This window comes from Pistacia vera, unplaced genomic scaffold, assembly GCF_008641045.1.
Source record: "Pistacia vera cultivar Batoury unplaced genomic scaffold, PisVer_v2 Contig1191, whole genome shotgun sequence".
Lineage (NCBI taxonomy): Eukaryota > Viridiplantae > Streptophyta > Magnoliopsida > Sapindales > Anacardiaceae > Pistacia > Pistacia vera.
The window spans coordinates 190,488-203,146 of record NW_022195239.1 but is presented as its reverse complement, the minus strand read 5'-3'; the positions used below and the strand labels follow the sequence as shown (position 1 = coordinate 203,146).

The 12,659-nt window shown below is 35.5% G+C and overlaps 1 protein-coding gene across 1 annotated transcript; it reads left to right on the top strand.

Moving 5' to 3' along the window:
• Positions 1-5,469: 5,469 nt before the first annotated feature.
• On the top strand, positions 5,470-12,589 carry LOC116111470 (protein ROOT INITIATION DEFECTIVE 3-like). The gene is made up of 9 exons (XM_031397645.1): positions 5,470-5,694; positions 6,131-6,244; positions 6,535-6,668; positions 6,796-6,940; positions 7,046-7,254; positions 7,582-7,703; positions 7,850-8,082; positions 8,166-8,373; positions 12,486-12,589. Exons 1-9 carry the CDS (start codon positions 5,470-5,472, stop codon positions 12,587-12,589), a joined length of 1,494 nt encoding a protein of 497 aa, XP_031253505.1.
• The last annotated feature ends 70 nt before the right edge of the window (positions 12,590-12,659 follow it).

Here is a 12,659-nt window from a genome sequence, read left to right as displayed (position 1 = left end):
AAATATGTTTGGTTAATTGGTGGGTATGTTATATTAATATGTTTGGTTGAGAGGAATAAATTGGTGGATATGTTATTTAAATTACTGAATTGTCCTCTAATTAAATGTTATTATATTATTATTTTTTAATACTGATTATTATTTGGATTATTATAACCCCACTGCATTTAAAAACTTAGCAAAAACAACCCCATAATAAAAGTTTAGAAAATCAACAAAGCACCCCCACCAACCCAACCATTGCCGGTCGTTGACAACCACCGTAGGCCACTGGCAGTCGGCAACCTAACGACACACGGAAGGTACGAAATGGCCTCTGTGTGACGTCTGGCTGGAAATGGCCAGACGTGACAGATCTAGTCGTTAATGGCCAGATTCGTCAATCTGGCAGTCAACAGCCAGATCGACGGCCTGAAATGGCCACATCGGTGCACGGCGGCCATTTTCAGCCTTCCATGAGCCGTTTCGGCTGCGGCGGTGGTTGCTGGCGGCAAGTGGGTGGGGGGGCTTGGGTGGGCTGCAATTTGTTTTGAATTCAAGGATAATTTTGTCCAAAAAGTTAATTAATTGGGGTGAAATAGTAAAAGACATATTTATGTAAATAAATTTAAAAATAAGGGCATTATTGTCCTAAAATTTAATTAATAAGAGATAGAATTGTAACAAAAAAAGGTAACTCTGGTAATCTTATAATACCTAAGAAAATGGAGGTAATCAAATTACCTCCAATATTACCAATAGTAACCATTATTGGTATTTGAAGATTACCGATATCTTATATTACTTAACAACCAAACATAGTAATAAAGTAATATAAGATGACTTAACCCTAGTAATCCCACGTAACCTCCAACCAAACGCCCCCTCAGATGTTTCTTTCTAAGTAATGACAACTAGTTTTGGGGGGTCTCTACTAGTATTTAAATTGGAACGACCTTGTGGAATAAACCAAAATCCAGGGGTTAAAAATAATTTTCTCGTTAATCACACTATCAGATTTCATCTTAGTTCATTTCTCTGTCCTTTAAATTCTCGCCATGTCCATTATACAAAAAAATGTAGCAAATATGGAAGTGTTCAATCATTGGTGACGTGGTGTATGAACACATCAAGTCGAACTCCTTCGGTAGCCAAAATGGCAGCTTTCTATGTTGATTTTAGCTCACTGGATTGCGGTTTGAATCTGATTGAGCTTTATCTCATATTTGAGTTGGTGGCAATGAACTTGATTGAGCTTTCCATATAGATCTTGATTTTGGCTACAAAGAAAGATCACGTTTGCTAGTTACACATGCATTCAAGGTCTATGTCCGCGTGGACAAAAGGATTACTTACAAGTATGTTTGGTTCAAGGAATGTTATATTATTAGAAATATTATATTAATGGAAAGATAGATTACCTTGAAGATTACTGGGCATGTTTAGAGAAATGTGTTTGGTTGATTGGAAAAAATTAGTGGGTATGTTATATTAGTATGTTTAGTTGGGAGGAACAAATTGGTGGGTATATTATATAATTTACTAAATTACCATCATTTTTAAATAATAATATAATATTATTTTTTGAATAATTCTTTTAATCCCCTACATTTGAGATATTGCTAAAACACCCCAGCAACCAAAAAAAGTTTAAAACTTAACAAAAACACCACCACCACCCCCAAGCCATTGTCGGCCGCTTGCCACCATCACTGGCGGTGGCGTTAGTGATCGTAACGGCTCACGACCGATCAGATCTAGTTGGTTGTGCGTCGATGTAGTCATTTTTTGCCAAATCTATGGCCAGAGTTCTGGCCGTTGATAGCCAGACATATGGTCGTCGTTAACAGCCATAATCTAGTCATTAACGACGACCAAAAGCCATAGATCTAGCCAAAACAACGAAAATAGATCTGGCCGTTTCCAGCCAGATTGGTGCACGATCGGCTAGATTTGGTCGGTCAACGATTGTGCACCATTTCGACAATGTCCAGCGAGGGTGGTGGCTGACGGTGATGGCCAGATTCGGGCACCACCCTTAGGTATTTTTTTTTTTTATAATCCAAGGGTATTTATGTCCTAAAAAGTTTGTATATAAGGATAAAATAGTCCTTGAATTTTTTCGTAAGTTTTTTTTCAAAACAAGGGTATTATTGTCAAAAAATTTTAATAGTTAAGGGTAAAATTGTAACAAAAATAAGATTACCAAGTAATCTTAAAATACCTAAGAAAATGGAGGTAATCAGATTTCCTCATATATTACCAACATTAATTACTATTGGAAGATTATCGGAATCTCATATTATTTAACAACCAAATGTGGTAATCGAGTAATATAGTGTGTTTGGTTCAGGGAATGTTGTATTACTAGGAATGTTATATTAATAGAAATACAGATTACCTTGAAGATTACCGGGAATGTTTAGAGAAATATGTTTGGTTGGTTGGAATAAATTGGTAGGTATGTTATATTAATATATTTGGTTGGGAAGAATAAATTGATCGGTATGTTTTATAATTTACTAAATTGTCCTCATTTTTACATATTAATATAATATTATTTTTTAAACAATTTTTTTAACCCCCTACATTTGAGATATTGCTAAAACACCTCAACAATAAAAAAGTTTAAAACTTAACAAAAACACCCTCACCTACCCCAAGCCAATACCGTCGCTAGCGATATTAACTATAACGGTGCACAAGCGGCCGAATATGGCCGACTATGCACCGATCTGGCCATTTCCAACTAGATCCATCATGGATGTGGCCGAGAATGGCCAAATCTACGTCCAGAACTAACCAAAACTTTGGTCGTCGTTAACAAGTAGATGTCGTGATCTGGCTGTTTTCCCAAATCTACGGCGATCTGGCAATTTCTAGCCAGAGATATGGTTGGAAATGGCCAGATCGGCACACGATCGACCAGATCCTGTCGGTGGTACGTTGTTCCTGTGAATGCCAATGGCATCCGACCAGGGGTAGATTGAATGAATGATGAGTGGGGACCACAACTCCCACTCAGTTTTTTAAAAATTTCAAATTTTATATTTATATTTATATTTATTTAAATTTTACCCCTATAAAACATTAAGATATTGAGAATGGAACAACCCAACTCTAATAGTAAATTTAGATTTTGTTTTTGTAAAACCCTATTTTTAATCCTAATATATTTATTACATATTGTTTGTGATTTTTATTTCTATGCAAGGGGATTTGTTAGTTTTTAAAAGTTTTATTAGGAGTGAAAATGAAAGGAATAAGAGCTGTTGGGTTTGCACATAATTGAGGGGAGAAATCTTGGCATTTTTACAATAAAAAGTTGATCAACTTAATCCTTTTGTTCTTCTCTGTGGGTGATGTGCTTGAGGTTATTGAAGAAGATGGTTTAAATCCTGAACAAAGGGGGTGAAGCATGTAATCTATTAGATTTAATCTTCCTTTGACTTTGCATTTAGCTTGCATATGATGAAAAATATATTGGCAATTACTATTGAGTTGTCACAAGTATTGCAGAGAAAAGATCAAGACATTGTAAATGTTATGGCCTTAGTCAAAGTCTCCAAACAACGGTTACAATTGTTGAGAGATAAAGGATATGAATCTTTGTTGAGTGAAGTTTCTTCATTTTGCCAAAAGCATGATATTGCCATTTTGACTATGAATGATACGTTTGCAATTCAAAGGCGGCCATGACGGAGAGTTGAGCACATGATAAATATGCATCACTATCGAGTTGAGTTGTTTTATATAATGATAGATATGTAACTTCAAGAACTTAACACTCGTTTCACTAAAGTTAGTACTAAGCTACTTTTTTATAGGACATGTTTAGATCTAAGTAATTCATTCTCTGCTTTTGACAAGCATAAGTTGATCCGTTTTGCCCAATTTTATCCATTTAATTTTTTTGCACTTGAGAACCAGACTGAGACTTATGTTATTGATATGCATTCTTGTGATGAATTTGCTGAGTTACAAGGAATTGGTGATTTGGCTAAGAATTTAGTTCAGTTTAAAAAAGAAATTTTGTATCTATTAGTGTATAAGCTTGTAAAACTTACATTGATTTTACCAGTTACGACTGCGATCGTTGAAAGGGCTTTTTCTACAATAAATTTTGTGAAAAGTCAGTTACGCAATCGAATGAGAGATCAATGGATGAATGATTGCTTGGTCACCTATATTGAAAAAGATTTATTTGATACAATTAACGATGAGATGATTATCCAACGCTTTCAAAATATGAAAACTCATCGAGTACAATTGTAGAAAAATTGTTTTATTTTTACAAAAATGGTGTTTTTTGAAGATATTTATTTGTATTCTGTAACTTTTTGTTGAAGCTCATCGCAATGAAAAAAAGTATGAATATGATTGGTTTTAATTTTTATTTTTTTGCCCCCATCAAGTGAAATTTCTGGATCCGCCACTACGTTCGGTGATGGTGGTCGGCGACAATCTTGGGTGGCTGGGGTGGTGGCTTGGGGTGGTTGTGACCTTGGGTAATTTATTTTTTTTTTTTTGAAGTCTAGGGGTATTTAATTATGTCCTAAAATTTTTGTATATAAGGATAAAATAGTCCATTAGTATTGTTGTAAATTGTTCTTAAAACAAGAGCATTATTGTCCAAAAATTTTAATAGGTAGAAGTAAAATTGTAACAAAAATAAGATTACCAAGTAATCTTAAAATACCTAATAAAATGGAGTTAATCAGATTACCTCCTTTATTACCAATAATAATTACTATTGGTTTTGGGAAATTACTGGAAATTTATATTACTTGACAACCAAATATGGTAATCAAGTAATATAAAACGACATTACTTCAATAATCCTATATAATTCCCAACCAAAAACACCCTAAGATGATAATCTCATAGCTATTGAGAAAGAATCAAATCAGATGGTTTTATTTCACTTTTTTTTTTTTTTTTTTTTTCCCCTGATTTGGCTCTAAAGGAACCAAGGTAAAATAGATTGAGAAAAGTCAATCATTCACAATCATTGATTGTCTCATAGCCGTTGGCCCCTCCATTAACCATTTGCACTACAAGCTTTAATTTCGTTAATTTATTTTACATTCAATCTGTTTAAACTAACAGAAAAGGGATAAATTGTTATTTTATGATACCTGTGCATATTGTAATAAACACCTTATTGAGGGGTTGTTAAGGTTTTGACAAATAAATGTGAAGAAAACAAACCCATGCATTACAGCAGCCACTTTGTCTGCATTCTCAAATCTCACCATTCGCCACTTTTGACAACTCAGTAGCTGCATGAACAACATTTGTAGATTTCACTAACCACGCAGCTAAGATGCAAAATTCTCCAACTAACTTCGTCTCTTTCACAAATGTACCTGCCGCGTGTCAATCATCCCATGCATGTGCTCAAACCACCCCCTGCATGTAAAGCTTCACATTCACACTGTTACGCGGATTTAAAATGAATGATAGAAGAAGAAGGAAATATAATAAAAGATGAGTGAAGGAAGAGAGGCTTTGGTGGTTTGTAGTGATAGGAGTTTAAAAATTGGGATGACAATTCGGGATATTGAAACTGGGGATCAAATTCTTCGCATACCAAGTTGTGCGGCTTCTCCCCATGGCTTATTGTGTTTGAGAAATCAATATCTTGCAGCTTCTCAGGTTAATAGACATGGCTCTCTTGGTGGCGGCACTATCTTCATGTGGGCATTAAACAAGGTAACACCCTTGACTTTCCTCTCTTTCGTTTGCTGAGAATCGTTGTGATCATATCATTGATTTATATTTGCAAAATTTTGTGATGTAATTGAAGCTTTTCATACATACTGAACCGATGTATTCGTTAAAATTTTTGTTGTCAAATTGTACACACTTTTCACTGAACCAATAGTCTAATATATATAGGCACAAGATTCCTTAGTTTTTTTGTTTAAGTTCAAAAGAGAGCTCAATGACTAGAGTCTATGGGATGGTTGATCTCATCATTTTAATAAACCCTAGTGGAAGAAACTAAAGTTGATAAGAATCCGACGAGAAACTTGTCTGATAGATGGTTATTATGTTATCTCATGGGGTTCCTTAGAATTTGTTATGATCATTCTTGATTCTGGCGGTCTTTCCAAAGGGAAATACAAATGCATGTTTTGATTTTCAGCCTCATCCACCGCTTCGAAGCTACACAATGGAAGCCATGGGACCGATTTCTTGCTCAAAGGATGGTGTGTATCTTGCTGGTGGTGCTCCTTCGGGGAATGCTTATCTTTGGGAGGTTAGTAAGTCATTTTCTTTTCCGTCACTTCCTATTAAAGTAAAATACTCAGTTCTGTCATTGCTTTATTTCTCCAGATGAATTCTTTAAGGAGAGACAATAAGTTAGCAACTGTATTGCGATAAATATTGTGTTGTCTAGACTCTAGACCCCCTTTTTTCCTTTTTTTGTGCATTTGTTAATATATGTGTATATTTCTTCAAGTTTTGGTGCAAAGAATTATTGCATCAATTTTGGATGTAAAAGATTCAGTTATCATTAAAGTCTAATTTGATTGGAGTAATTTGCAGGTTGCTAATGGAAGACTGCTCACTTTTTGGTGCGCACATTATAAATCTATAAAGTGCATGGTCTTTTCTGATGATGGATCCCTTCTTATTACTGGTTCAGATGATGGTATGATCTGCATTTGGTCTATGATTAGGTATAAACTGATTTTTTTCTCTGTTTATTCATTTTCCACTTGGTTTGGCACTAACGTCTGGACAACCATTTAGATTAATGAAGAAAAGCTCTGAAATGATGCATCGTTGTAATCGGTTAGACCGCTATTTGTCGGAAATGGAAGATTCCGGGAGCGTAACTTCTTTGTTACATTATTCATCGGAGCATAAGTCCTCTATAACTAGTTTGCTAACTGTATGCGATGATACAAGTTCAATTTTTGTATCTAGCTCCCTTGATGCAACATGCAAGGTTTGGAAGCTGCATTGTGGTTCAAACTTCAAACTACTAGTAGTACTTATATCTTTAACGTTAAAACCTCGTCTTACAAAAGGGACATTATTTGGAATTTTGCAGGTTTGGGACTTAATCTCAGGAAGGCTTATACAAACACAAGTTTATCCAGTAGGATTAACTGCAATTCTTGTTGATCCAGTAGAGCTGCTCATGTTTGTAGGAAGTGTCGATGGAAGAATATTTGTTAATAGGCTTGAAATTGGGATAGTACTGGAGGATCCTATCATTGTTGCGGAGGATCGGACGTCTGGCATGCTTAAAGGACACAAGTAATGTGTAATGTATGATGCTTTAAAGTTTTCTTGAAACCTATTGGCACTTAAATCCTGTGACACGAGATGCAAATAAATAAATAAGTAAAAAAATAAAAAATAAAATAGTTATAGTCTTCAACCACATTAATTATACTCCAACACCATTAAGCTAAAAATTTCTCTTTTTTCTCCCCTTCTCGCTCATATAGACATTTGATAAACACAAAGAAAATGCATTTTTCCTTAGTGTTCATTTGTGAATACCCTGTTCTTATCTCCCCCAGACCTTTATATCTGCCCATGTCTTGATGTAAATGACTTTAAATTTCATCTACTGAACAGTGGAGCAATAACTGCATTGACCTTCAGTGCATCCTATCTGATATCAGCATCAGAAGATAGAACTGTGTGTCTCTGGGATGTCAATGGTAGGGTGATCATTCGAAGATTCGACCATAAAAAAGGTAACCTGAATCTTCAATTTTGGTTTATTTAGTTTTTTGGTTGAGAGGTCCAAATGATGTTCGTGTGAATGTTTCTGTGTTTAATTCCATTTCTTCTGCAATAATCAAATGAGGTTTTTACCAATATCGTGATTTCCAACACGCAGGACCAGTAACTAATCTGTTAGTGATTCCAAAGTCCTCACTACTTTCATTGTCAAACCATCAAAGAGTATCGAATAAGTTCCGCATTTCTTTGCTAGATAAGTATCCTCAACCAGACAGCTTGTCAAAGGGAATGATTACTCTCCTCCATTCATATTTTTCTAGCAACGATGATCATTTTTCCATTAATCTACAAGGAACCAAGTCACTATATCAGTATATGTGTGAACTACAGGTCTGCCTCTCTTATCTTTCTCCCTTTCTCTCCTTGTTAAGGATTTTGTTTCCTCATTTCTCATTTTCTTGATGTGTGGGCAGCAAGAAGGAACACCTGCAGCCATGCAAATGAAAGTGGAAACAAGCACAGATTATCGGACATGGGCCACTAGGATGACGAAGCACGTGATGGAGATGAATAAGCATTTGCAATCTAGACTGCTGGACCTTATGCAATGCCGATTGTTATGGTCCAGAGAAGCGGACTCACCCGCAACCAGAAACAGAAAGAAGCTCAAGATAGAAAGCCTATCACCCACTGAGGAGTAGCCCATACAGCCCTCAGGTTAAATTTCCCAGAATTCTTAATAAAACTATAAAAAATTTAGAACTCAATTCCGTAGTTTTTGTACCTGTCTATAAGACATGGTAAAATTCATACCTCTGAAGTTTGGAGACGCCCTAAACAATTGAATGATTGTTTCTTAATAGTTTTTCACTGTTATTACCCTATTCTATTTCACTATAAAAGCAGACATGTCTGTTTTAATATTTTTAAAATTCAATTCAATTTTATTTAACTTTTAAAATATTAATAATTATTTTTCTCATACAAATAATCTAGTTTTACTTTTTAGTTTTTGCTAAAATACTATCGTAAAAAGCATTAGAATACTAAACCAGCACAGCAAAGATGGTAAACCAGCACCGCAAAGATGGTAGACATACATACACGTGTGTCGGCTCCATTGACCAACCAACAAGAATACGACAACTCCAGGGCTTAACACTAGACCCACATATTCTAAAAGGTACTCTGCAAGCCCAAACATTATGAAAAAGTAACAATTTTACCCTAACCTCCCTTACTCAAAGTTGTTATTTGAATTTTGATACACAAAATCCGATAAAGAGACCAAAAAAAAAAAAAAAAAAACCCCTCTTTCTTTCTTACTTGAATGCTATAAAATGAACATAACAATAATTTATTCTTCAATGTACTTTTCTTATTTACTAATACAAACTAAAATTTAGAAAAAGAAAGAAAAGAAATCTATAATATTTATTAAACTAAAATTAAAATAAGAAATAATTACTTTACACAAAAAAATTGTCAATCACCTGTTTTAATATAATTTCCTTATTATCTTATCACAGTCTTTCTTTTTGTTTCTGGTCATTCACTGTACATCACTTATTCTTGGAGTCTTGTGATTAATAAATTCTTTCTCAAATTTCTTAAATTTTATAATTATTCAAATTACTAAAAAAGAAAGAAAAAGTAATAAATAATCCAATACAAATTCTACTACACACAATTTCAGTAAGTAGGGCTCCGTTTGGTTCACAATTTTATGTTTTTGGGAAAAGTTTTTTGAAAAAAGTTAAAAAAAAAGTTGAATTGGGTGGGTATTACGATGTAGGATTTACAAATTTTAAAATACCACCTATGTTTGTTTTTTTACAAAACAACCCTTATAATAAAACATTAAAAGTTAACAAAAATACCCCCAATCCACCCTCAAATACGGACAGCCAGCCACCACCGTCGGAGGGTGGCCGAAGTCGCCGTAACAAAAATATTAAAAATATTTAGGGGTATTTAATTGAATTAACAAATTTAGGGGGTTTAAAAAATGTTGAATAAAGTTGAATAATATTGTGAGTTTTTGGGTATTTTACTGTTTAACTTTTTTGGGAATACTAAAAGTAGCATTCCCAAAATCCAACCAAACGAAGCCTAGGACTCTATTTTCAAAATACTCTATTCTTATTCTTAAAAAAGAGCATGTTAATTTCCCTATTATCAAAATCATATTCTATAATATTTAATTATTTTATATCCCCGTTTATTAATTTAACTAAACACTCTCAACAATTTTTTTTTTTATAAATTGACAAAAACACCCCCACCCACCCACATTTGTCAAATTCAACAACCACCGCCGGAAGGTGACCAGAATTTAACATAATGATGTACTATCGATTTGATCTGACCGGTAGTGTGCCGATCTGGCATTTTTCGAACAGATCCACCATGGATCTAGTCGAAAAAGGCTAGATCCATGACCAAAGATCTGGCCGTTGACGGCCAGATCTTTGGCCACATCTAGCCGTCAATGACGGCATATATATGGTTGTCGTTGACCATCAACGACGACCATATCTTTGGCCATCAACAGTGGCCATCAACGGCTAGATTCGGTTGTAGATCTGACTTTTTTCAGCTAGATTCGGCTGTAGATCTGGTCGAAAAAGGCCATAGCAGTGCACGACTAGTTAGATCTGGCCGGTCATACGCAATGAAACAAGATTTCGGCCAGATACCTAAGGGTTTTTTTTGTGGGAGAGTGAGGGTGTTTTTGTCAATTTATAAACTTTTTATTATTGGGGGTGTTTAGCTAAATTAACAAACATAAGGGGTTTTTTATTAATTTTCAAATCCTAACTCGTAATAATAACCCAACTCAATTTAATAATAATATTTCAAAAATATTACTCAAAATAATAAAACAAACACACCCCTTTTTAGAGTAAACGACATTTTCCCACCCAAGTTTGGCGAATCTACAAGTTCCCACCCCTGGTTTCATAAATTGTAGATTCCCACCCTTAAACTAATATCGTCTACCAAATATTATGTGAGTTATCCCAGTAAATTCTCGACAGAGCATATCCTTGAAGAGTGAAAAAATAGCATCTGCATTCTTCAAGTCTCTTATAGTATCTAACAAACCTGTACTAGCTTCTAAACTTTGCCAGAAGCTTCCTGTAGCTCCCTGTAATGTGGATCTGAGGAATCCATAAGTATCACTGAGTCCAAAATTTTTATTTTGCACATGAACCCAGTTAATAGTTTCCCATGCCTCAATTGCATCCGTAACATTCGTGACACAATCAAGGTTTAGGAAACTTCTACTAGACGGTATCTCCACCATTCTAGGTATTCCCCTAGGTATAAACTCCGACCTTATCCTTGTGGGATAAGTTTGTTTATATTCGGGTTTGGAGATTTCCTTAAGGAATCCTTTGAAAGAATTTAAAGGGTTATGAATTCCTTCAAGTGGGTCATCTTTAAACTCAGATTCCTTGAGTCTAGAGATTAGCTCATCGAGCTCCGCCTTTTTAGGTCCTGGAGTAATTTTTAAACCTCTAGTTTCTTCCCCTTTCCTTTGTTTCCTCATTTCTTCCTCATAATACCTCTTAATTCTTTTAGCATCAAAGGTAGAAGTTTCTGGAATATCAACCTTCCGTTTGCCATCCACTTTAGAAACAAAGTCTTCTTCCTTTACTCCTTTCATAAAGAGCTTTTCCGCATTTTCCCAGTCACCTTGGGTTTCTTTGGCTACGAACTGTGCATATCCTGGAGGCAATCCATGATATTTTTCCTGTAGACTTGCCGCAAACTGATCCAAAACGTCCTGACTACCCATGGTCAATCTGAATCAATCCTTAAACTAGCTGCAAAGTCGGACTCTTTATATGGTTCAAGATCTAGATCCGGCTAGGATTCGTCGTACCAATAAGGAATTACCGCCTCAGTCTTTTCCAACCACTTATTCCAAAGTTCCAACTCAGCAACTTCAATGGTTGAAATCTGGCAAATAAAGCACAAAATCTTTGTGCACCCTTGACTAAAGGCTTTTTGGATAGCATCCAAAAGTCGCTTTACTCCTAGCCAAGTTAGATACTCTTCTCGAATATCTGGATTTCCGTTATTGAGGTCTAACACAACCTGTTTAACCTCTTGTTCCGTATATCCTTCAATAGGCCACACTTGCTCGATGTCACTTAGAACCAAGGACATCTGCTATTTTACTGACTTAGTAAAATAGTTAGGATACGTTCCAGTGTCTTAACCTTTTGAAGTGCAGAATTGAGTCAATTGACCTTTTCAATCTGTTTTCCAATCTGGGTCAGTTTTTCGTTTAGAGCAAATATATGATACACCGTATAATTCACTCTCTTGTCTAAGTTATCAAGCTTCTGGGTCAAAAGCTCTAACTTATCTATGACAGTATTTAACAAACCGGTCTCTGGTTTTCCCTCGAGTCCATGATCCAAATGAAAACAAGTCTTATTCATACAAACTTCATTATTAGAATCATTATTCATGCTATAAACTTTCAACAGGTTAACAAGTCTAGAGACCCCCCGTCTTCCAAAGCTCTGATACCATTTACACCCACATAATATTTGTTAGACCTTTTCTCTCAGAAAACCCCCACATCTCAAATTTATCTCAAATAACCCCCAAAGGAGATTCCAACCAAGCCAAAAATCTGGCTTGATTCTAACACCATTGGACCTCCTCGACACCACCATCAACATCCCCTTATCCTCCTCACCAAAAGCCCTAACTTTTCCACCCGACTGCACCTCGCCGAGGTGCCAGAATTTGGCTGGAAAGGGGCATCAAAACGGGAAAACCTAAAGGAGAGGCAACGACGATTGGGAGGCAATTGCAGTCAGCGATGTTGGATGTTTTGGTGGGAGGAAGTCGAAGATGCTATTGGTGGTCTTAGGGTGGTTTTTGACGTCGAGACCTGCAGGAATTTGGATGAAATGCTGATTGATACTTAAAGCGACGACCGA